At 43.2% G+C, this 26,918-nt stretch overlaps 1 protein-coding gene across 2 annotated transcripts in view; it reads right to left on the bottom strand.

Moving 5' to 3' along the window:
• The window catches only part of LOC139583394 (LIM zinc-binding domain-containing Nebulette-like), an 89,568-nt gene extending 62,895 nt beyond the window's left edge, over positions 1 to 26,673 (bottom strand). For both annotated transcript variants that reach the window (XM_071414431.1, XM_071414430.1), the window contains exons 1-3: positions 26,313 to 26,673; positions 24,243 to 24,337; positions 2,317 to 2,401 (exon numbers count right to left, since the gene is read on the bottom strand). In XM_071414431.1, coding sequence (XP_071270532.1) covers positions 2,317 to 2,401; positions 24,243 to 24,337; positions 26,313 to 26,381 — 249 coding nt within the window. In that variant the 5' untranslated portion in view covers positions 26,382 to 26,673. The remainder of the gene's footprint in view (positions 1 to 2,316; positions 2,402 to 24,242; positions 24,338 to 26,312) is intronic.
• Positions 26,674 to 26,918: the final 245 nt, after the last annotated feature.

Genomic DNA, 26,918 nt, shown 5'->3' with positions numbered 1-26,918 from the left:
TCCAAACACCGGCTTCGAGGGCATTATCACTTTTATACAACGGGTTACCAATGATTTACATATTTTCATTAAAAAAGTTTTTTTGATTAATTTATTCAAACTATTTCGTCCTTCCACAAAATATAGTCCCGACACAAATCTAGGGTTGCTACCCAAGCCGGGTGGTCGTTCGTTCTATCGGTTTGGTTGCCAGAGTCGCGACCCAGTTGTTCAGTCTTTTTGTTCTGTATCTATGGACGTGACCCAGTCGTTCGTTCTAAATGTTCCATTGCCATACTGGCTGGCATCGCTCTTATCCCTTGCTTGCTAGCTAGCCAACTACGGCTAACTTACAGTCATGTCAAACAGTGCAGCCAGAATAACAACAGTAGCTGCATTTGGTGTTTTCTAGTGACATTTATTTAGACACATCCATAACAATGATCTAATGATGCGCGATTTCACCTGGCATTGAAAATGTGCTCTCTCGTCAGGACACTGTTGGTCGAGAGCTAGCCAACAACACAGCTAACAACACAGCTAACAACACAGCCAACAACACAGCCAACAACACAGCCAACAACACAGCCAACAACCCAGCCAACAACCCAGCCAACAACCCAGCCAACAACCCAGCTAACAACCCAGCTAACAACCCAGCCAACAACCCAGCTAACAACCCAGCTAACACAATCACTTCAAACTGAAGCTGGAAAGACTGCAAACTAGCTCCACGTTTTGTTCTATATTTCTTCAATTGACCTTTCTTTGTATATATCCATAACAATTATGCTGGTTCATGATTTCGACTGGCTTAGAAACGCTGATTGCCTGTCTGTCTCGTCCCGATATGTTCATTACTATGGGACAGCTGGAGATCGAATTTGAATATTGAAACAATGTTGCAAATGTCGAAGAGACAGACGGCAAGGTTTATACAAATCTCTGCTGTTGAAAACGAAATGTTAGTCTAAAAGAAATGTGAGATAATGTCTAGATGCTTTTTATAGTGGAGATCAAGTTTATAACTTGCCTAGCTGGGCTGATGAGACAGTGGATTGCTCAGTCAGATGGAACAGAGTAAATAGGCATTTTAACATCATAGATTTAGCTGGTGGTAACTTGTGGAATAGACACCGGCTGGAATGTGGTTTTAACCAATCAGCATGAGACCCACCCATTGTATAAATCAATTATGAAAACCTAAGGGCCGAAACGTTGTATCAATAAAGTCATATGGGAGCATGAACAGCAGTGTGCAGCGTTTTCATTTGTATTTTTCACGAGTTCACCTATAACTCCAGTACCTGCAAAATATTACCTGGATGTGTGTGTTTTCTTCAGCTTTTGTACATATTAGTAACTAACAATCATCATCTGCAGCTATAGATTACATAATTTGATCAGCGGCTATGAATACATGAGCCCATATGAGAGTGGGGGAAATGAAAGCTGCTGATGATTAATCAAAGTGATGCAATCCCATAGTCTGTGTGAAGAGGATGATGAGAATGCCTTGATGATTCTGACAGTCAGAAGACTAATCATTACAGAGGAATTGCTGAGAGCCTTGCTTATGATCAGTGATGAAACTTAAAGGTGAATGAATAAATGTAAAGCTAGCTATCCGTGGATCCAGGCACAGTGTCTATGACTGTAGAATGAAAGAAATACAGCTCTCTGTACACCAGAGATTCAGGGTAAAGCAAACCAAACAGATTCTGTGAGTGAGCTCTCCTCCTCTATGCAGCACTCCTCCTCCTCCTCACTCTCTTTGACGTTCTCGTCTCCTGCACTAGGCTGTGTGCTGCCCAAAGGGCCAGCATGTGGACACCCAGTGTGTGTGTGTGTGTGTCTCTGACAGATGGGCACTGGCTGCATGTCCCTGTACAGGCAATGTGGTCTCTGACAGCCAAATACAAAGAGGAAGGGAGGGATAACAAAGGAACAAAACATAGGTGTGGCTTTTCACTGGTGTGGCTCCAGATGTAGGATCTTATTTTGACCTATGTTGTCATAGCACAACAGGATATGAATGTTTAGTGCATAATGTTTCTTAATCGGTGGTTAAAAGTAGGCTACATGAAAAGTGAAATACTGTTAGTATAACTGTGTGTTAGTGTGGGTTTTCAGTGAATTTATGTAAATCACCAAGCTCATCTACAAGAACATTCTCAGGAACAAAAGAGTGATCAAATTAAGATCCTACACCTGTACATATTACACTTCTGTGATGACAAAGTCTGGATCCTAGTTCCTTCATTATTACACAATGTTTCCAGCCCCTCAAAAGTGATGTGCATTTGACGACATGTACCAAAATGCAGGGCGTCTCACCTGGCTCTGTAACTCACTCTGATGTCTCAGCCTCAGGTTCTCTGGGGTGTCAGTCACAATTGTGAAGGACTGCTTCGGGTAATGCCTGGAGTGAGAGAGAGAGTCATTGTATCATCGTCATCATTAGTTTTTTACAGAAGTGGATCATATAGCCCTGAAAAGTAAGTGCAACACCAAAAGCAGCTAAATGAAAACAAATGACTGCTAAGATAAGACTTTTCCTCACCTCTGCATACATTATTCACTCTTATAATCTAATGGCAAAGAATGGAGACAATTTAATGATTACTGTCCTGATATTCAAGTAGGAAGTCACCTAATTGATTTCCAAGAGTTAAGGTACCATGTCTATTGAGTGCAAGGGTGTCTCTTACATTTTGGTTATTCACAATAATCTATAGCTTGTCAGACCAAGAAATGACAACAACCGAGTCCTGTTGGCATATGGCCAACTTTTAGAAACAATTATCAAAAATGCTCCCATGGAACAACCCCGCCCCCCCCCAAAAAAACAAGCGCTGTTTTGAGAACAGAATGGGAATGGAACGTAATAGGTGCCGATGAAACTTCCTAAAACAATGGCCTATTGAAAAGGACTAAACAAAACCTCAGGAAAGTTCAGCTATGACCCAATGACGTTTATCTCATAAAACAGACAACATTGACAAAGGAGCCATTGAATGAACTGAACAACAGTGACAAACATATCCCTGTTTCCTGGGAAACACTATAGGTTCTTCCCACAGCCTTTTGATATGAATGATGGAAAGACACAACTCAAATAAGCAAACTACACACACGCACACACACAAAATATCAGTCTTCTTGCACTTCAAGATTGCAAGTTTGGTTCATTAAAATGTTTTAGTTGGTCTATGTAAAGTGCAAATTGGTTGAATAAAGATTATTTTAAAACAAATGTATAATGCAAATGTAAAGAGGATGCCAGGGGGAGCTGGTTGAGCACCTGGTCGTGCTGTGAATGAGGATGCCAGGGGGAGCTGGTTGAGCACCTGGTCGTGCTGTGAATGAGGATGCCAGGGGGAGCTGGTTGAGCACCTGGTCGTGCTGTGAATGAGGATGCCAGGGGGAGCTGGTTGAGCACCTGGTCGTGCTGTGAATGAGGATGCCAGGGGGAGCTGGTTGAGCACCTGGTCGTGCTGTGAATGAGGATGCCAGGGGGAGCTGGTTGAGCACCTGGTCATGCTGTGAATGAGGATGCCAGGGGGAGCTGGTTGAGCACCTGGTCGTGCTGTGAATGAGGATGCCAGGGGGAGCTGGTTGAGCACCTGGTCGTGCTGTGAATGAGGATGCCAGGGGGAGCTGGTTGAGCATCTGGTCGTGCTGTGAATGAGGATGCCAGGGTGAGCTGGTTGAGCACCTGGTCGTGCTGTGAATGAGGATGCCAGGGGGAGCTGGTTGAGCACCTGGTCGTGCTGTGAATGAGGATGCCAGGGGGAGCTGGTTGAGCACCTGGTCGTGCTGTGAATGAGGATGCCAGGGGGAGCTGGTTGAGCATCTGGTCGTGCTGTGAATGAGGATGCCAGGGGGAGCTGGTTGAGCACCTGGTCGTGCTGTGAATGAGGATGCCAGGGGGAGCTGGTTGAGCACCTGGTCGTGCTGTGAATGAGGATGCCAGGGGGAGCTGGTTGAGCACCTGGTCGTGCTGTGAATGAGGATGCCAGGGGGAGCTGGTTGGGGATGGGGTGGTAGAGGTAGAACGGGAAGAGAGGGACAGATAGTGAGAGCGATTAGTTGATTGTTGTAGATGACTGAGGGAGATTAGTAGGCAGAGAGAGAGAGAGAGGGAGAGACAGAGCAACCGAGAGAGAAAAAGAGAGAGACAGAGCGACAGAGAGAGAGAGAGAGAGTGAGCGAGAGAGAGGGATGCAGGAAATGATAAAATGTGTATAGAACACAGGGGCGGAGCTAATAACATGGAACCCGGTGCAAATGTTTGTCACAGGCCTCCCTACCCTGCCAAATGCCAAATGTTTCTTTGTGAAGTTTCAGAGAAACACAGATGAACTCTGATTCAAGGACATACCAAGCAACACTGTTGTGTGTGCATATTGTACGTAGGCAAGGCAAGATTATCTCAGGAGGGAAATGAAAAAGATGCAGAATCTTCAGACCACAAAGTTAAAAAACAAAACCCACCTGCATCATGATCATCAGCATGTTTTCATTTCTGGCATTTACCATGACTACAAACTCTACTCTGACACGCCCTGATCTCAGAAACTCAAGAGATAAATAGATATGATCAACTAAAAGTCTTGTGACAACAGAGTCAAATATACTGGACAAAAATATAAACACAACATGCAACAATTTCAATGATTTTACTGAGTTGCAGTTCATATTAGGAAATTAGTACATTTAAATAAATTCATTAGGATTTCACATGAATGGGCAGGGGAGCAGCTATGGGTGGGCCTGGAAGGGAGCCAGGCCCACCCACTGGGGAGCCAGGCCCAGCCAATCAGAATTAGTTTTTCCCAACAAAAGGGCTTTATTACAGAATAATATACTCCTCAGTTTCATCATCTGTCCGGGTGGCTGGTCACAAACAATGCGCAGGTGAAGAAGCCGGTGAGGCCGGTTGGACGTACTGCCAAGTTCTCTAAAACAATGTTGGAGGCGGCTTATGGTAGAGACATTATCTGGCAACAGCTCTGTTGGACATTCCTGCAGTCAGCATGCCAATTGCACACTCCCTCAAAACTTGAGACACCTGTGGCTATCAGGAATCAAGGTAAGACCCAAGTGCAGACCGTGCGAAGTAACAATGTTTAATGTAACACCAGGGGCAGGCAAATGACAGGTCAAGGAAGGCAGGCAGGCAGGCTCAGGATCAGCGAGAGTTCAGTAACCCAGAGGGGGAGCAAAGTTACCAGACGGCAGGCAGACTCAGAGTCAGGGAGAGTTCAGTAACCCAGAGGGGGAGCAAAGGTACCGGACGGCAGGCAGACTCAGGGTCAGGGACAAGGACAGGCAGAGTTCAATAACCCAGAGGGGAAACAAAGGTAGAGGACGGCAGGCAGGCTCAGGGACAGGCAGAGTTCAGTAACCCAGAGGGGGAGCAAAGGTACCGGCGGCAGGCAGACTCAGGGTCAGGGAGTGTTCAGTAACCCAGAGGGGGAGCAAAGGTACAAGACAGCAGGCTCAGGGTCAGGGACTGGCAGATTGGTCAGACGGGTGGGTACAAGGTCAGGAGAGACAAGGGTCAAAAACCAGGAGGACAAGACAGAGAGAGGCTGGGAAAAGACAGGAGCTGACAGGATGAACGCTGGTAAGCTTGACAAACAAGACGAACTGGCAACATACAAACAGAGAACCCAGGAATAAATACATAAGGGATAATGGGGAAGATATGCGACACCTGGAGGGGGGTGGAGACAAGCACAAAGACAGGTGAAACAGATCAGGGCGTGACAGTGGCATTGTGTTGTGTGACAAAATTGCACATTTTAGAGTGGCCTTTTATTATCCCCAGCACAAGGTGAACTTGTGTAATGATCATGCTGTTTAATCAGCTTCTTGATATGCCACACCTGTCAGGTGGATGGATTATCTTGGCAAATGAGAAATACCCACTAACAGGGATGTAAATACATTTGTGCACAACATTTTTGAGAAATAAGCTTTTTGTGCATAAGGAACATTTCTGGGATCTCAGCTCATGAAATATGGGACCAACACTTTACATGTTGCGTTTATATATTTTTTCAGTATTTAACAGAAACCACTGATATAAGATCACTGGCTTGATTGTGTGCCGACTTAAACAGAAGCAGAGACAGCAGCCGACAGATACAGTATCTAGAATGGGTCGGTCATAAAGCTCAGCATTCTACTGGCTGTTCTAGTCAGAACCTTACATACCGATACATATCATTTTGAAGCACCAGGGAAACAATATACCTTTGACATTATTCATCATAAAAAAGACTACAGTTTGTTATTCAGTTCGACAGCTGAAGAGAGCTTGCTGCTGTGGAACACTTCTAACAGTTCACCTGAGGATTCCCCCCTGGCTGCAGGACTACGGGACCGACTAAAACGGACTACTTTATCTCCCTGGATCCAGAATCTCACTCATTCAGACTCTGGACGCTACAGTGTGGAGTGTTGGACAGATGGCAAGGTTTTTAGCAAGATCGGAGGATATTCAGCTGCTCAGTTTGACCACTCTTTTCAACCGGAGCTCTAGGCGTTTTGAGGGGTGCTCCTTCCCACTCTCTTTCAGTCTCATTCCCTGCCATCTCTCTCAAAGGGTGAGGCTGCCGATATACAGTACCAGTCAAAAGTTTGGACACACCTACTCATTCAAGCGTTTTTCTTTATTTTTACTATTTTCTACATTGTAGAATAATAGTGAAGACATCAAAACTATGAAATAATACATATGGAATCAAAAAAGTGTATATTATTATTATATTATTTGAGATTCTTCAAAGTAGCCACGTAACAATCCTTTTTTGTGTTTTTCCATCTTACACAATATAGAATTTGATGGAAGTGCCTTCCTCAACATGGATGTGTTGTCCGGCTACCTGTCTAAAATACTAGACCCCTCTGATCACACGATCAAATGACCTAAATATGACCTTAACGACCGCACAGAACACTCACTCAGCAAGAGCTAACTTGTGTTGTAATGAAACACCCCAGGCTTTGTCACTTTTTTGGGGGGTGACGCCAATAGTCTGTCGGTATGTAGCCTCACTATCCCCACAGCAATTACTTCCTGTAAACAATGCTAAACAATACAGGGGGGAGGAGCAGGAACAAGAGGACCAGGAAGTGTATCTCTGACTCATCCTCTATTCCCATCCCATTTGCACATGAGAATTCAGTATTGTTCCATCCCTTGGTGCCTGTAGCATGTCTATAGATACTGGGATGTAAACCCCATAGGGCCTGGCTATTCAACTTCAGGCCTAGAGGGTCAACATTCTACTGGCTCTCTTTTCTACCACCAGTTGGTGTCTCAGGTCTGAATCAGTCCCTGACAAGAAAGGTTTGGCCCCTCAGGCCTGGAGTTGAATAGCCCTGCCACGGGGCATCTAGAAGACGGCAAGAAAGACAGGTAAACCACAGTAAACAACTTGGCCCAAGTGGAACTATTCCGGAAAACCGAACTTGTAGCTAGAGTACCTTCAAAACAAGCATTCTCTCTCTGTCACAGGAGCAGAGGCTCAGAGAAAGGTTTCATGTGGGGCTTTGGTTACCGTCTCTTGGGATAGTTCAGCTAAAAGCCCTGGGGAGAGGAGAGAGGGGCAGTGTGTGTGTGTGTGTGAGTGGGCTCTGTCCCTACCTCCCCCCTCTCCAGGCCTAGAGTTACACTTCAGTGGCCCCAGTCTCCATTGGCAACCCTGGACACTTTGTTCGGGCGGTGCAACCCAATCCCCTGAAACAAAGGCCCACTCTGTGGGATGTCATACACTCATTCAGCAGCCAAGGTACCTCTTCCTCAGCCAGAATAAAAATGAGAGGTAGGCCTACAATAAGCTGTTTATCCCTGGACTACACCATTAAAAAACACTAAAAAGCCTCCTGAAATGTGAAGTCCCTCGTTTTCATTTACTTTGAGGTTCTGACAATGTCTGTTTTCTCCCCATCTGGTGGTAATATTGCTTTATTGGAGCAGAATGGAGACAAAGAAATACGTGTTGGCACAGCAAAATAGTCTGGATTGCAGCTGAGCACAAATCACCTCTGTTTAAGGAACAAACTGGATATACGGACAGCAACATACAAGCACAAAGCACATCCACTCATAATGGTAACACTGTTTTTACTTCAGCACCCACTGGGCACAGACGTCAATTCAACGTCTATTCCACGCCATTTCATTTAAATGACGTGGAAACAACGTTGATTCAACCAGTGTGTGCCCAGTTCCAACCACACGTTCCAACCAGACTTGTAGTTAAACCTCCCAGCATAGCCGCTGTCTCGGGAGCAAGGTGTGGATTTCAACATCAACTGCATACTCACTATACAAAATATCATAGTAGGAATCAAACATTTGCTCCTTGTTTTGGGATGCTTCAACTAGGGCTGTGGTGGTCACGAAATTTCATCAGCTGGTGATTGTCAAGCAAATAACTGTCGGTCTCACCGTAATTGACCGTTAATTAACATAACCACATTTAGCAACTCCTGGCTTCCAGACATAGCCTACAAGCCATTTTAAAAGTCTAATAAATCCATGTAATATAACCTACACCTTCACAATAAATCCATTATTTACTTTAGACAGTTCTAAAGAAGCATGATATGAAGAAAATGTAATCTATTTCAGAAGAAAAGAATAGCATACTCTGATACTCTGAGTTGTCCTTATGTTAGGTTCTGATGTGGCTATGCCAAATGGCTGTGGGCTACACTAGTTCAATAGCAGAAAAGATTTGCTTATAATTCTGTGGCATTAATTTGTATTATTTTATAGTATGAAGAATAAAATTGAACAAAGCTGAATAAAATAGAAAGGATATTTTCTCCAAATGATTTGAGGGAGTGCGCACATGCAAATATTCTGTGTAGTGTGGTTAACAAGGAAACAGTAAATGCTTAATTTAGAGTTATTAATGTAACTTTAGTTGTTCTACAAACGTTGGGCTATATGTTTTGATGTTTAATACATTGTAAGGCTGCATGATACGACTCTAATGATGATTTGAAAAAAGTCATTTGAAAGGCATGAGCTCTGCTTTGTTTTTTGCGCAGGCTGTCCAATAGTCTCTCATTCACAATTTGACAAGCACTTGATAATGCCTCGAATTTCATGGCGCCATTCCCTTTGTGGCCATAATGCACCCCAAGGACAACAAATTAAACTTTATTTGTCACATGCGGCGAATACAGCAAGTGTAGACCTTACTGTGAAACGCTTACTTACAAGCCCTTAACCAACAGTGCAGTTCAAGAAGAGTTAAGAAAATATTGAAGTAAACTAAAGTACAATATAATAAGAAGTAACACAATAGCATAACAATAACGGCAGGTAGCCTAATGGTTTGAGCGTTGGGCCAGTAACCGAAAGGTTGCTAGATCGAATCCCCGAGCTGACATTGTAAAAATCGGTTGTTCTGCCCCTGAACAAGGCAGTTAACCCACTGTTCCTAGGCCGTCATTGAAAATAAGATTTTGTTCTTAATGAGGTGTGTGACTATGATTAGAACAAGTCGCAAAAAAAGGCATTGTTTCTTATGCTGGGCGTCATTCACAAGTGATAATATATAATTCACAAGTGATAGGCTAATATTTTTACTCATCAGACTATTCTTGATTTAATCTTGTCTTTACATATACTAAATAATATATATACTAAATAATATATATATATATATACAGTGGGGAGAACAAGTATTTGATACACTGCCGATTTTGCAGGTTTTCCTACTTACAAAGCATGTAGAGGTCTGTAATTTTTATCATAGGTACACTTCAACTATGAGAGACGGAATCTAAAACAAAAATCCAGAAAATCACATTGTATGATTTTTAAGTAATTAATTTGCATTTTATTGCATGACATAAGTATTTGATACATCAGAAAAGCAGAACTTAATATTTGGTACAGAAACCTTTGTTTGCAATTACAGAGATCATACGTTTCCTGTAGTTCTTGACTAGGTTTGCACACACTGCAGCAGGGATTTTGGCCCACTCCTCCCTACAGATCTTCTCCAGATCCTTCAGGTTTCGGGGCTGTCGCTGGGCAATACGGAGTTTCAGCTCCCTCCAAAGATTTTCTATTGGGTTCAGGTCTGGAGACTGGCTAGGCCACTCCAGGACCTTGAGATGCTTCTTACGGAGCCACTCCTTAGTTGCCATGGCTGTGTGCTTTGTGTCGTTGTCATGCTGGAAGACCCAGCCACGACCCATCTTCAATGCTCTTACTGAGGGAAGGAGGTTGTTGGCCAAGATCTCGTGATACATGGCCCCATCCATCCTCCCCTCAATACGGTGCAGTCGTCCTGTCCCCTTTGCAGAAAAGCATCCCCAAAGAATGATGTTTCCACCTCCATGCTTCACGGTTGGGATGGTGTTCTTGGGGTTGTACTCATACTTCTTCTTCCTCCAAACACGGCGAGTGGAGTTAGACCAAAAAGCTCTATTTTTGTCTCATCAGACCACATGACCTTCTCCCATTCCTCCTCTGGATCATCCAGATGGTCATTGGCAAACTTCAGACAGGCCTGGACATGCACTGGCTTAAGCAGGGGGACCTTGCGTGCGCTGCAGGATTTTAATCCATGACGGCGTAGTGTGTTACTAATGGTTTTCTTTGAGACTGTGGTCCCAGCTCTCTTCAGGTCATTGACCAAGTCCTGCCGTGTAGTTCTGGGCTGATCCCTCACCTTCCTCATGATCATTGATGCCCCACGAGGTGAAATCTTGCATGGAGCCCCAGACCGAGGGTGATTGACCGTCATCTTGAACTTCTTCCATTTTCTAATAATTGCGCCAACAGTTGTTTCCTTCTCACCAAGCTGCTTGCCTATTGTCCTGTAGCCCATCCCAGCCTTGTGCAGGTCTACAATTTCATCCCTGATGTCCTTACACAGCTCTCTGGTCTTGGCCATTGTGGAGAGGTTGGAATCTGTTTGATTGAGTGTGTGGACAGGTGTCTTTTATACAGGTAACGAGTTCAAACAGGTGCAGTTAATACAGGTAATGAGTGGAGAACAGGAGGGCTTCTTAAAGAAAAACTAACAGGTCTGTGAGAGCCGGAATTCTTACTGGTTGGTAGGTGATCAAATACTTATGTCATGCAATAAAATGCAAATTAATTATTTAAAAATCATACAATGTGATTTTCTGGATTCCGTCTCTCACAGTTGAAGTGTACCTATGATAAAAATTACAGACCTCTACATGCTTTGTAAGTAGGAAAACCTGCAAAATCGGCAGTGTATCAAATACTTGTTCTCCCCACTGTATATGTGTGTGATATTTGTTTTGATTCTGAATAGACCATTATCATGCACCTGTATCAAAACAGGGCCAGCGGGGAAAAAATACATACCATCTATGCACTTAAATAGCGAATGGAGGATGCTTTCCCCGTGGTTCATTTTCATGCCAGCCAGGTAGGCTATTGTAAATATAAGCAATATGCTTAATATTAGGAAAGTTGAGAAATAAATATAGTAGGCCTAGCCTATAGAAAGCTGATGGGATCCTCTTCTTTTTAATAGAGGCCATCAGTCAGTTCTCTCACACATTTGCATAGCCTATAGAAATGTTGAGCAACATGAGCTCATGGGTTCTCATGAAGTGTTTGAATAGATTTTTGATTACATTTGCATTGATATCAGAGTGATTAGAGGGACAATAGAGTGCTGAGTACCAGGCAATTATAAGGCTTTGTAGGCTACTAATGACTATCAGCAGAATCAGAGCTTGGAGAAGCCTAATTACCGTGACTAAATGGTCACATGGAATTTGACTGCCTTCATGACTCGTGACCGCCGGTGTGGCGGTAATGTAATGTCGTCACCGCAACAGGTTTACCAAGCTTGTCCAATAGGGGAAAGAACACCAAACCAAAGCTCCTCCGTAATTTCACGTATTTGATATATTTCAGTCGTAGGACACCTGATTCAAATCATTCAGGGCTTGATGACCTAGTCCTAGATCAAACAAGTGTAACAACAGGGGTTACTGGGGAAGTTTGGGAAACGCTACAGTATCTAATAGAGGTCTTTCAATAACAAAATCACAATTCTAACGCAAGCTTCCAATTGTCTCCTTCCACCCCTCTCCTCTCCACTGTGACTGTTGCCCAGGTTGTTCTTTAAAAAGAGAAAATAACTGTTCTCTATCAACTGACCTTGTCAAATAATGTGTAATGCATAATGTGTTGGCTCAGGACAGATTCAGAGAAATGGGATGGTTACAGAGTATGAAAAGATACGATGACTTGGCTTGCTGCCCTTTATTGTGGGAGGGTTTCTTAACCACCCCAGGAAACAGAGCTAGTCAGTTCAATTGAAGCACAAGGGCACACACACACACACACACACACACACACACACACACACACACACACACACACATTTCATGCTGGCTTAAGCACAGACATATTGCTTACTATATAACCATACAAATATGCACTAACTAGCATGTCCTCTATCAGAAATTGACACACACACCCACACACAGTATTATTCTGAGTGCTGCAGCCTGCATTATATTGCTTATCCACAAGGGCAGATGTGGCAGCCAACAAGGCATTAAAATGTAATTATGCCTAGGGTCTTATTTATGGTGTTAGAAGCCATGTTGTATGATGCTTCAATGTTGGACTCTGCGATACATCTGCAAACCAGAGCTGGACATTGAAAATGGATCATCAGACCTGCAGGAGAACAGTCACAAATAATGATCGATTGATAATCCTGACAATGGAAGTAAGAATGTCCTCAAAGAGACCCAATCAATGGTCCAGATGTGAATTTGTATCAAGTGACATACAGTACAATAGATTGTTGATTGCCGTTGTAGATAGTTCAGAACTAAAGTATACTTCTCAAATGATCACTCCAAGTGAAGAATGATCGGGATGAAAATGGTCTCCCGTAGCAACGGCCCACACACACACACACACACACACACACACACACACACACACACACACACACACACACACGTCTCTTTCAACCCTGAGAATTAGAGTGTATCCTGAAAGGGACTATTTTAGAAGCAAGTTTATTGGGCAGGTTAGGGGTGGAGTGGATTAGGTGGGGGGTTCTAAGTCTCTCTTGTACCTCTCCACACACAATGCAATATTTGCTCCTCTCAGCAGGGCAGAGAAACATGGCTGCCAGCCAGGAGAGTATCAGAAAGCCATTCCCTTCACATTCAAAATAGTCAATTTTATTTTACTGTCCAAATGTGCCTCCTATTCTTAACCTGCACAAAAGCTGGATAGGGTTGTCAAAAATGAAACCTAGACGCAGGTGTGTGTGTGTGTGTGTAGTCTAATTAGAGGAGTTTGGATCAATGTGGGCTGCTGTTGTTGACTGGGTGCTGCTCACTCCAGAGTCACTCTCTCCTAGTGTCTGTCTTTTCCTCGGTCTCGAGGTCATCCATCTATCAGGGCTGACTCATTACTCAACTCTTTGTGTGTGAGGGCAGCAGTGCCAAGCTGCAGCCATGAATAAGCCTGCTACTCGATATAAACCAATCGGGCAACCCGTCTACCTCTGCCCAGAACCCAACACCTTGGGTTTGCGTCTCCCCCCCTTCCCCTTAGAACAGCCTCAATTCATCAGGGCATGGACTCTACAAGGTGTCCAAAAGTTTCCACAGGGATGCTGGCTCACATTGACTCCAATGCTTCCCACAGTTGTGTCAAGTTGGCTGGATGTCCTTTGGGTGGTGGATCATTCTTGATACATACGGGTGTTCTTAATGTTTTGTATACTCCAACATGTAAAAACTGTGCGTCATAATCTACAAGTTCATTACTCTCGTAGATAATTGGCACTGGAGGGGTGTTTCAGCTAATTGCACAAAACGCACCGCTTCAATTGGATAATGTTATACATTTAGACTTCAATGCTTGCGCTCATAATCCCTGGTAAATAAATCAAATCAACACTGAGTAAATGAGAAAAGGCTAAATGGGTCTTTGCATCCCCCCTGGTAAGACAGAAACCGATCCAAAACCGCTTGGTTTACATCAAATCAATTTATATAGCCCTTCTAACATCAGCTGATATCTCAAAGTGCTATACAGAAACCCAGCCTAAAACCCCCAAACAGCAAGCAATGCAGGTGTAGAAACACGTGACTAAAACATTTGGTTCTCACATGCGCGTCAGGCCTAAATATAACCCCCATGTCCTTCCAAACAATGTTTCCAATAACACACTCGGAGACATCCTGTTCACATTGAAAGTTTCTTTATCCTTCGGGTGAAACTGCAGAGATTTACAATGCTCTGAGGCTGCCGGATTGTAATGACTGATGTGGAAGGCATTGTTTAAATGTTACTGTGGCATTATCATGCTGTCTGTGGGTGACCCTCCCAGTCTGCAGTAGCACTAGGTTGGTCTTATTCTTGGATGTTTTCTTTTCTTTTCCTGTGTGAAAGAGAAACAATGGTTGCTTTGATGTCCGGGGGTGGGGGTTCCAACTTCCTGTTCCCTTGGCCTGCTGGGAGATAACAGAGGAAGCGACAGACAGCCATCCCTCTTAATGTTCATTTTTGAACACACACACACACAAATAAATGCATGTACACCAAAACCATCATCCATACCTTGTTAAGCAATGCTGAATTCATTGAATCACTAACAGGCAAAATGACTGTGCACGCTGGAACAGCTTATTATGATCTTAATGCTGTTATCGCATGTATGGAATATGACTTTCACATCCATCCTGACCAGTCACCCTCTGTATGCTTCTAGCGGCTGAAATAAAACCTCCCAAGGACGTGTGGTCTACTCCAGATAAATCCGTCCGTTCAAGATGCTCTCTTTCTACTCCTCTTACAAGTGAACCCCTCTCGTCAGTTGTGTGATGCTCAGCCAAGCGGAATAAACATGGGGTCAGCTCCAAGTGTCGTTATGCAGGTTGCTGCAAAAAGCATAGAAGCACCAGAGCATCATCTTTCCTCTCATCAGCTATCGACAAGGACTTGTAGCCCTTTCCTGCCATCAAATGACCTAGTTGCCTCATGGGTGGAATATGAATCATATTTTTCATGTTTGTCATAAATAATATTATTTATAATTCTAATATTATTGATTTTTTAACCCGCCGAAAATCCGGTGTTTCTATGTCAAACAGTTTTTCTTCTGTGATGTATATGAAGAGTAACATTGAGGTGCAAACTCAACATGTAATACATCTCAACTCTATATCTGACATGGTACAGGTCTTCTTTTTTGATCCCATAACCATGTGTGTGAGGTGTATACTTTTGCTTCAAAGTAGATTTGATTATGACTACCAAGACCCTGATTTAGCCCACTCTGTAAAAGGTTTTAAACTGGCAGCCGTGTACCTAACCTCAACACAAAAACGTGGACACTACAGACAGTTATCCTCCTGAATGTTATACTGCCTGAGTGGTATTTCACCAAGTAGGAATGCAGGCTCATGCTCAAAAAACACTATTGTGAAAAAACTCTACATTGTCTGGTGGGATTGTACTGTACAGGGTCCATTGTAGATAGAATGGACCAAGGGAGGACAATGCCTCTACTGCCCTACTTCTGCCTCAGCCACTCTGTAGACTGTACATTACATATAACATGTATTATATCCCATCAGGCTTATAGCCAGCAAACGTGTGTCCCCCAAATCAGGGTGGATCCATGGCCCATGTGTCAGACCATGCCCCCCCCCCCCCCCCGACTGTCTGTGTAAATGGGGCAACACGTGTCCACCCCCGGGGGTCCTTTCCCCCACAACGGAGCTGTTGAAGCTGGGCTTTATTCCCCCTGACAGGACAGGTCTACTCTGGAGCTATAGCTACTCTGTGCTAGTCCATATGTTCTACAACAGCATCTCATCCTGGCGATGAGCCCCAAAACAGACACATCTCAGGACCTCCACTTATACAAATGAATAAGAAAGTTGCATACACTAATTTCTTCTTGATGTGGGTTTCTATTTGACCAAGTTGTTTGCTAAAGAGCCTTCATCAGGGTATGAACTTCCCATTAAATATCCCTACTCCATCTATAGAGTAGGGTTATGGCCATTTCAAAAACCATGTATTCCCACAGATAAAATGAGAACCTGTGGTGCATTATGTCAAGTTTTAAAATGTCCTGTTTTTTCGTAGACAGGCTCTCTTCTCGAGTAACCAGGTACAGTAACGTACCCAAAAGGATAAAAACTGTTTAATGTAATTACTTTACAGAAAAGCTTTGGGGAGCCAGAGAGACGTATTATTATCTACACGGCTGTCGAGGTGATTAAAAGCTGTTTTGGGCTGATTTACTCTGAGATAAGAGGTTAAAATGAAGACTTTCACTGAATAATCCATCTTGCCCTTGGTGCCGGCTGAGTACATCCTTTCCCTTACAGCACATCACAACCTCAGCAGTTGCAGAGAGAGAGAGAGAGACAGAGAGAGAGAGAGAGAGAGAGAGAGAGAGAGAGAGAGAGAGAGAGAGAGAGAGAGAGAGAGAGAGAGAGAGAGAGAGAGAGAGAGAGAGAGAGAGAGAGAGAGAGAGAAAGAAAGGGGGGGTTCTAAATAGGGTTCTTATCACTTACACTGATGGAAATGACTTAAGAAATCTATTTTAAAAAGGGTCAAATTAAATTGGTCTTTTATTGAGTTGGTCTTTATCTGTGATTGAAATTCACTGTATACAAAATCGTGTACTGCACAAGAAAAAAAAAAAATATATATATATATATAAAAATAAATTTCCAATAAGCAATTTGTGTCTATTTCACAATAATCTGTGATACTGGGTTGGCTATTCGTTGTTAAGACTGCATCATCATCATCATCATTAAAGGCACCTTAGCTAATACTGTTAACTGAGACTTTGTTGATTTGAATAAATTAATATTATATAATTAAACGAAAAAATAATATGATATATACTTTCTATATGATGGGATTTAACATTCCAGATTCTGTACATATTTGCCAGTGTTCCCCTTTGAAAGCCACAGAGAAGGACGTTCGCTATTCATATAGGCCTAGCTGAGAGGCTTATTCTAAATGACACTACTAGGTCTACTGGAGCAGCCAGTAAGGGTGGTGACATGACATTATCTTGGACATTCTGGGCCAAATCTTCAAATCAAATCAAATTTTATTGGTCACATACACATGGTTAGCAGATGTTAATGCGAGTGTAGCGAAATGCTTGTGCTTCTAGTTCCGACAGTGCAGTAATATCTAACAAGTAATCTAACACATTCAGAACGACTACCTGTAACGTCTGCTTCCAACTCACGCTCTCAAACACATAGATCCCCTGAACACAGCTCACTTTCCAGCTCACACTCTCAAACACATAGATCCCCTGAACGCAGCTCACTCTCCAGATCCCAATCATCTGAATTCTGATCACCTGTTCACACACCTGTATGTCATTATCACACACTATTTAGTTCAGTTCTTTACACCCCATCATTGTAAGGAATTGTTTGCTTTGTGACACACTTCTATTTGGAGCTCTGGTTTCCCGTAATTTATTCTTCCTGTGTATGATAGTTTTTGCCTGCCACACTAACGATGCCTATTTCCTGCCTGTACTTTAGCCTATTGGATTTCCTGTTATCAACCTATTGCCTGATCTCCCGGATGACGTTACTAGCCTTTTCCCTGCCTGTACTGTTGCCTTTTTGGACCCCCTGTGTATGACCTTCTGCCTGCCCCTGGACCCAGCTACCTGCCTCCTCCTGTGGACCTTTACAATAAAAACCTGCTGCGCCCTGTGCTTGAAACCAGCTCTCTGTCTCCCATCGTGTTCATTACACCACCTTATACACACAAATGTAAAGGGATGAATAAGAATATGTACATATAAACACATGGATGAGCGATGGCCAGTGCGGCATAGGCAAGATGCAGTAGATGTTATAGAATACAATATATACTGTTGACATAAGTAATGTAGGATATGTAGACATTATTGTGGCGTTATTTAAAATGACTAGTGATAAATGTAATAAATGGATTTAAAAAAGGTATTTAAGTGGCCAGAGATTTGAGTCTGTATGTTAGCAGCAGCCACTCAATGTTAGTGATGGCTGTTTAACAGTCTGATGGCCTTGAGATAGAAGTTGTTTTTCAGTCTCTCGATCTCAGCTTTGATGCACCTGTACTGACCACGCCTTCTGGGGTGAACAGGCAGTGGCTCGAGTCGTTGTTGTCCTTGATGATCTTTTTGGGCCTTCCTGTGACATCGGGTGCTGTAGGTGTGCTGGAGGGCAGGTAGTTTGCCCCCGGTGATGCGTTGTGCAGACTGCACTACCCTCTGTAGCGAATTGAGGTTGTGGGCGGAGCAGTTGCCGTACCAGGCGGTGATACAGCCCAACAGGATGCGCTCAATTGTGCATCTTTAAAAGTTTGTGAGTGTTTTAGGTGACAAGCCAAATTTATTCAGCCTCCTGAGGTTGTCCTTTTTCACCACGCTGTCTGTGTGGGTGGACCATTTCAGTTTGTCTGTGATGTGTATGCCGAGGAACTTAAAACTTTCCACCTTCTTCACTGCGGTCTCCTCAATGTGGATGGGGGGATGCTCCCTCTGCTGTTTCCTGAAGTCCACGATCACCTCCTTTGTTTTGTTGATTTTGAGTGAGATGTTATTTTCCTGACACCACCCTCTGAGGGCCCTCACCTCCTCCCTGTAGGCCTTCTCGTCGTTGTTGATAATCAAGCCTACCACTGTAGTGTCGTCTGCAAACTTGATGATTGAGTTGGAGGCGTGCATGGCCACGCAGTCATGGGTGAACAGGGAGTACAGGAGGGGTAAGAACACACCCTTGTGGGGCCCCAGTGTTGAGGATCAGCGGGGTGGAGATGTTGTTTCCTACCCTCACCACCTGGGGGCGGACCGGCAGAAAGTCCAGGACCCAGTTGCACAGGGCGGGATCGAGACCCAGGGTCTCGAGGTTAATGACGAGTTTGGAGGGTACTATGGTGTTAAATGCTGAGCTGTAGTCAATGAACAGCATTCTTACATAGTTATTCCTCTTGTCCAGATGGGATAGGGCAGTGTGCAGTGTGATGGCGATTGCGTCGTCTGTGGACCTATTGGGGCGGTAAGAAAATTGGAGTGGGTCTAGCATGTCAGGTAGGGTGGAGGAGATATGATCCTTGACTAGTCTCTCAAAGCACTTCATGATGACAGAAGTGAGTTCTACAGGGCGATAGTCATTTAGTTCAGTTACCTAAGCTATCTTGGGAACAGGAACAATGGTGGCCATCTTGAAACATGCACAGCAGACTGGGATAAGGATTGATTGAATATGTCCGTGAACACACCAGCCAGCTGGTCTGGGCATGCTCTGAGGACGCGGCTAGGGATGCCATCTGGGCCGGCAGCCTTGCGAGGGTGAGATCTGCACTTACTCAATTCATTGACACACAACTCTTACTGCCGGGGCCTCCCGGGTGGCGCAGTGGTCTAAGGCACTGCATCGCAGTGCTAGCTGTGCCACTAGAGATTCTGGGTTTGAGTCCAGGCTCTGTTGCAGCCGGCCGCGACCGGGAGACCCATGGGGCGGCGCACAATTGGCCTAGCGTTGCCCGGGTTAGGGGAGGGTTTGGCCGGCAGGGATGTCCTTGTCCCATTGTGGTGGGCCGGGCACAGTGCACGCTGACACGGTGGCCAGGTGTACAGAGTGTCCTCCGTCACATTGGAGCGGCTGGCTTCCGGGTTAAGTGGGCATTGTGTCAAGAAGCAGTGCGGCTTGGTTGGGTTGTGTTTTGGAGGACGCACAGCTCTCGACCTTCATCTCTCCCGAGTCCGTACGGGAGTTGCAGCGATGAGACAAGACTGTAACTACCAATTGGTGAGAAAAAGGGTAAAAAAAGAAATATCATAAATAAAAACAACTCTCACTGCCATTAATGCAAGATTTACCTGCAAGTTTGACATTCGGTTCCTTCTCCCTTTTTAAGACATTAGCTTAGACATTTAGACCTGCGGTCAGCAGAATAAATTAACACAACATTAAATTAACTAACCTTTCCCATCAGAAACAAGCTGCAATGTTAAATCCCATCATACAGTTGTAGTATCTTAATTTGATCACCCTGTTGTTGAAGGAAATTTCCTGCACAGCAAGAAATGCAACCTTGTACAGAATAAATTAACACAACATTAAATTAACTAACCTTTTCCATCAGAAACAAGCTGCAATGTTAAATCCCATCATAGTATCGTAGTATCGTACAGCAAGAAATGCAACCACCTTGTGACGGAGGAAACTCTGTACACCTGGCCACCGTGTCAGCGTGCACTGTGCCCGGCCCGCCAAGGTTCAAAACGGCTTCTAAAGTTTTTTATTTATTTATTTTACTAGGCAAGTCAGTTAAGAACAAATTCTTATTTTCAATGACAGCCTAGGAACAGTGGGTTAACTGCCTTGTTCAGGGGCAGAACGACAGATCTTTTTACCTTGTCAGCTCAGGGATTCGATCTTGCAACCTTTCGGTTACTAGTCCAACACTCTAACCACTTGGCTACCTGCCGTTTGTAATTTCCACTTTAAAATGTCAAACTTGATTTGTCCAAACAAAAAATATAATCAACTCCTACAAAAATGTCCATTATTATCCACAAAATAATTCACATTTCCTGACACTGCAGGATTATTTTCATGCTGTGAGAAACTGGTCAAATTAAGATTCTACACATGTAGATCAAAAAAACTCATTTTCAAACCCTTGCGGCAAAGCCCCTATGCCTTCCTTTTCAATGGCTTGCTAGTCACCTGTTTCCTCGAATTTCACACAGATAGTAGAGCGCTGAGGCTGCGTCTCTGATGTTTTCTGGGCTGTTGGATGGTTTTGCGTTAGGTGTCGCTTTAATGAGCTCAGGCCTCAGTAATCCAAGTGAACACGATACAGCACTCTATTATATAGACGCTCTGATCATTGAGCTCAGCCATCAAGTGAGCCACTTCACTGGTACTTCTTTTAGTCCCCAGGTGTTTCTCAATTGTCTTAAGTGGCTTTCTCTCCTCGTCTCCTTTCCTTCATCTTTGCTTCACCCCTTGTGCAGCAGGACCGCTTTGTGACAGAGGTTGGGGGGATAATATCCAATAAATAAAGAGCAACTTGGCTGTATTTGATCAAATACCTAATTGGGTCAAAATCACATGCTTTGATGCAACACATAACTAATGGTTTTGCTTTCATTTGTTCAACTATTCATGCATAACATTCTGGAGCGTATCTTCTCGAAAAGTTACTCTGCTTCAGATCTCTGCCTTTTCAGTTCTGGGTTCTCTCATAAAAGATTAGTCAGAGAGTTACATAACTTTCCCTCATATCTCTTGTCTGCATGACAAATGACATTGTCAACCCCTGTATGTGTGGTGAACAATGAAATTTGAAATGCTACTTTTGGGGCATTTGTCATATCCCTCAATGGCAGTAGTTGAAAATCACTCATGTCATCATCACCATTCTCATACAATTGATATTCACAACTATCACTGGCTCATATGGTAGAATTATGGTATACTGTAGACATTAAATAAAACTATATTATGGAAATACAATATTTGGTTTGGTTTAAAACTATAAGGCACAGTACACCAGACAGACTTGGAAATGGGATTCATCTTTGCATCACCACTTTCTATTGAGAAGTCAGATTGCATAACACGATCTAATTATTCTAACTTAAAAAGAGATGTTAATTAAATATAAATATTTTAGAGAAATTTGCATTTAAAAGATCGAATTGGCATGACTGAACATAAGCCTTCCTCTACACTGCAATAATGCTATGCAGGAGTGGATGCTTAAATATGAATGATGAACTGGGAACTCAGTGTCACACAGCTTCATTTAAAAGAGCCAGGAATGGCAGATGATATATTTTCTCATCCCCTGACATGTAATTAACCTCGCAGTATTCCTTGACCTACGCTTAAGCAGAGGTGAACGCTGGAGTGAGTGACTCCTGGGTCTCATACCAACCCAGGACTGACTGTTAGTCACTCGGTATAAGACTAAAATATGCCGAAAATGTAAATGCAATGCACAACCTGTAAGATTTGGGAGTTTATTACAACCCATCATGACCTAAAACGCCACAAACATATGCATGCATACAGGGAGATACTGGAGAAACCAAGGGCTTATAATACCGAGACACAGAGGAAGCCAGTGGGAAAAGCATCCATTCTTGCAACTTAGTAGATTCTGTCCCGAGACTCTGGAAGAGAAGCTTTACCCTGGACGTCAAAGGCTAAGTAGCATTACTTTTTCCCAAAAGTTTGAGAGAGAGTGAAAGAGTGAGTAAAAGAGAGAGAAAGAGAGAAAGAGAAAGAGAAAGAGAAAGAGAGAGAAAGAGAGAAAGAGAGTCCCAAGAACCTTGGCTATTATAAGAACCTTTAAAAGGTACTGACCCAAGGTTTGGAAACCGTGGGGGTGGTGCTTAAAAGAGTGAACCACTCCAACATATTGAGGAACAGCTTCATTTCACTGACACTAATCACCATGACAAAGTGTGTGCCATTTTTCAAACATGCACAGACATATACAACATTTGTTTGTTTTCAGGCACAGTTCAACATCCGTTGCTATGATCTTTCTATTGGCCCCGTCACGTAGGGAATATAGTCAGAACACTAAAGGCTTCTAGAGGCTATGGAGAGGTATAGTATCATAATTAAATAGGTGGGCTTGGGTGAAACAAAGTATTAGTCTCCCCCACTGGGAGAAGAAACAGCTTTATGGCCCTAAAAGTCAGAGTCATTTTCACCCAAAGCAGCCATAAAGTAAATGCTATAGGGTGTGTGAGGAGGTTAGGACTAAGTGTATTCTGTTTGCAGATTTAGAGGCTGTGTTTCGGTACACTCACCTCTATGGCTCTATAACACAGTATTTTCTTCGGGACTTCTCTAAACAAATATGTTGAAATGACACAAAACAAGACTTTGATGAAAAACAGTTTGGGCATTTCTACTGTGTATGCACTGATAATACAGCAAATATATATTGTCTATGCCTTATATATTGTTCAGATGAAGGCTACAATGAATCTGCTCATTGGCAAGAGTGGTATGGACCACCTTTACACACAACCCTATCAATAACAATACAAGGACAGCAGATTCAATTCACTTTAAAATGTTATTATTGAAATGCTGGAGGTGTTCTTCTTGAACAAACTGCACTATACATCCACACTAGCACCAGAATCTGACCCTTAATCTCACCCACACTTGTTCAGCTAAGTGGGCGTGCATACTCCCCTTCCCTGCAGTTCGGAACCAGAGCTTGGTAGAGGTAACCCTGCAGTTCAGAACAAGAGCTTGATAGAGGTAACCCTGCAGTTCAGAACAAGAGCTTGATAGAGGTAACCCTGCAGTTCGGATCAAGAGCTTGGTAGAGGTAACCCTGCAGTTCAGAACAAGAGCTTGATAGAGGTAACCCTGCAGTTCGGATCAAGAGCTTGGTAGAGGTAACCCTGCAGTTCGGATCAAGAGCTTGGTAAAGTTAACCAAGCACATGGGCTGTGCTTTATATAGAAAGAAGAAACAGTAATTGCACTACTGTAATTGTGTGTGTATATCCATCCATCCATCCCTCTATCCATCCCTCTTTCCCTCCATCTATCCCTCCCTCCATCTATCCCTCTCTTTCTAGCCTCCATCCCTCCATCCATCCATCCATCCCTCTCTCCCTCCCTGTGTATGAATCGTGTGCTACAAGAGCCTGTTTAAAGCCAAGGGCTGTTTTTCTGAATGGTTAAGAGAAACACAAAGCAGAAAACTAGGCAGAAGCATTGGCTCTCCATCTCCTTTCATGCTGGGGGACTGAAATAGACTTGTTGTGCTCTCTGATAGAAGGCCCTAGTTGCCATGTTGTTCTATGCAACAGGCCAGTCTCCAGCCTACTCTTTTATTTCTCATCTGAGAGCTTTGCCCTAAAGAAGAGCCAGGGAAAACCAGACACATCATGTGTGTGTTTCAGATGTAACAAGCCTGAGATTACTGGTAGATCATCCAGGCTTTGGAGACGAGGACAGGGCCTTTTCTCTCACATGCATGAACTATCTCCCCTGTACTGTAACACTGACTTTTTAGGAAATTCTCAAATCACCTACACTATACATGCATTGCCCATTAATTCCCATGTGTCCATACTCTACATCTACCACTTAATCAACAAAACTCTTTAAGACCCCTGACAAGCCCTAAAACCAAAGCAAATAATTAGCTATAGCAACGACACTCACGCATTGCAGTAGGGCTTCTTATCGTAGCCTTTGTAGTTCTTCATGTTCAGAGTCATCTTACACACCTCGCAGTGGAAGCATCCTTTATGCCAATTCTGGAAAAGAAAACACAAATTATATTTCAAGTCAAATCATAGTGAATGAATAATGGCCTTTATTTTACTAGGCAAGTCAGTTGAGAACAAATTCTTATTTACAAAGACAGCCTAGGAACAGTGGGTTAACTGCCTTGTTCAAGTGCAGAACGACAGATTTTTACTTTGTCAGCTAGGGATTCGATCTAGAAACCTTTTGGTTACCGGCCCAACGCTCTAACCACTTGGCAACCTGCCGCCCCTCAATTAGTTGGGAGGCGCAGAGATGACCGATATTCCAGATTTCTATTATCACAACCAAGTGGTTCTAAACAAAAACGACCAGTTTGTGAATTAGTAAGGTCCTCAAGAAGAAAGGTTTATTAATTAAACAAAGGTTATCTATTTCAACTCATTCTGAGGAAATTACTGATTCTAAATTGAGTAAATGTAACGGCTGTTCTCCTCCTCTTCGTCTGAAGAGGAGGAGTAGGGATCGGACCAAAACGCAGCGGTTGATGAATACATGAAGATTTATTAAAGCAAGACGAAACACGAAAAACACTTGAGAAATTACAAAACAACAAACGACGTAGACCGACCTGAACATAAGAACTTACATAAACACGAAGAACGCACGAACAGGTACAGACTAGCACAAACGATACAGTCCCGTGTGGTAACAAACACAAACACGGAAGACAATCACCCACCCACAAACGGTGTGAACAGCCTACCTTAATATGGTTCTCAATCAGAGGAAACATCAAACACCTGCCCCTAATTGAGAACCATATCAGGCAACACATTGAACCCAACATAGAAACACATAACATAGACTACCCACCCAGCTCACGCCCTGACCATACTAAACACACACAAAAACAACGGAAAACAGGTCAGGAACGTGACAGTAAATCATTTTACTAAGAATATATGTCTCTGATGTATAGGGTTCTGAGCTGTCGGCCTACAATAGGCCATGCATTTGGTTGCAGATATACAGGTGCTACGACTGTCCACTGGCGTTTCCGCCATGGATTTGTTTGGATGGGTGCCATACAGTATTCAGTGCCCATGATGTGTTCACGTGGATTTCATGTGCATGATGTAACGTGTGTGTGACGTCCTCAGAAAGTGGGCCACATGGGTTCCATAGGGCCATATGGCCAGGACAAGGGTTTGGGGTTTAGGTAATGGGCAGGCCTGTGGAAAAAGTAGAGCCAAGGGTTGATGGTTTACAAAAGGGGTCAAGATAAAGGGGTTGGGTTTGACAACTTCGACATAAGACGCTCACTCCTAAAGGACCTTTCTATTATTAAACTGTAATAGTAGTAGTAGTGGTAGCATAGATCCTAGGTCTGACATAGACAAAAATAATGCAAAGTGGCTATTAAATCGATCATTAACTAGTTGTAGGCCATATTCAACCATAAACCAGAATTCATATTTTGATCCAAGTGCACAAAAAGGAAGAGCAGGTAAAAAATAAATAAAGGATCACACGCAAGAAAATGCCAGTCATTCCCTATTGAGCAAATCTGAGAATATGTCCTTCAGGGGATAAAGGGTAAACTTGTAGGCTATCCCATCCCCTTGCCATGTCAATATGATGCTCAATATCCTCCTACACTCTTAGGGGGGGAAAAGGTGCTATCTAGAACCTAAAAGGGTTTTTCAGCTTTCCCCATAGGAGACGGAACCCTTTTTCTGAGAGTGTATACTACAATAGATATTCTATTATAATACACATATCATGAGTGTAACACAAGCTAAGCAAAACCACACTACAAAACTTTTGGTATAGTCAAATGTAGGCTATTCTGGTTTTGTGCTTAGCAGTGCACTCGCTGTTCTGTAAAATTAGACTATGTGGCCAAAGAGAAGTTTGAATCAAAGTTTTTTTTAAACCCACTAACAGGCTGCTGAAATACACTGTAGTCAATTCTGATATAGACATAATCATATGAGTGCATTGAAATTGTGATCATCTCACCTTATCAAGGCAGTTGACTTTCTCCGTCGGATAGACAATTTTCCCACAGCGCGCACACAGAGGGTTCATTTTCAAATATGCGTCTTATTCCCCACGACAATAAATCAAATGTATTAGTGTGCAAATAGTTCTTTGAAATCTGGTAACAGCTTTACTTCACATCCCGAGGTCAAGTCGGTAGAAATAAACAAAGTAGCGCGTCTCTCAGAGTTCGCACAGTCACTATCCTGTCCTGAGTGGATGCCGCATTACAATTGAACAGACGTAAACTGTGGCTGCTTGTGTGACACAGCACCTACCACGATCCAAGCTGTTTGATTCAGCGACAGCGCCAAGCGAGGACCACATGATGTTCCTGCGTTCTTTATATATATATATATATATAAAAATGAGAGAGAGAGAGAGAGAGAGAGAGAGAGAGAGAGAGAGAGAGAGAGAGAGAGAGAGAGAGACCAAACTAGGCAGCAAATGAAATTCAACATAAGCCTATTCAATTTAATGTACTGCTGAAAGCTGATGGGTAGGCTAAAATTGTTGTCGTAGGCAACAAAATATAAGCAATTTTTACTTCACATGAACGGTTATCTTTACAATCTGTCATTTAAT

The sequence above is a fragment of the Salvelinus alpinus genome, chromosome 8, assembly GCF_045679555.1.
Source record: "Salvelinus alpinus chromosome 8, SLU_Salpinus.1, whole genome shotgun sequence".
Taxonomy (NCBI): domain Eukaryota; kingdom Metazoa; phylum Chordata; class Actinopteri; order Salmoniformes; family Salmonidae; genus Salvelinus; species Salvelinus alpinus.
This window is presented reverse-complemented; position numbering and strand designations above follow the sequence as displayed.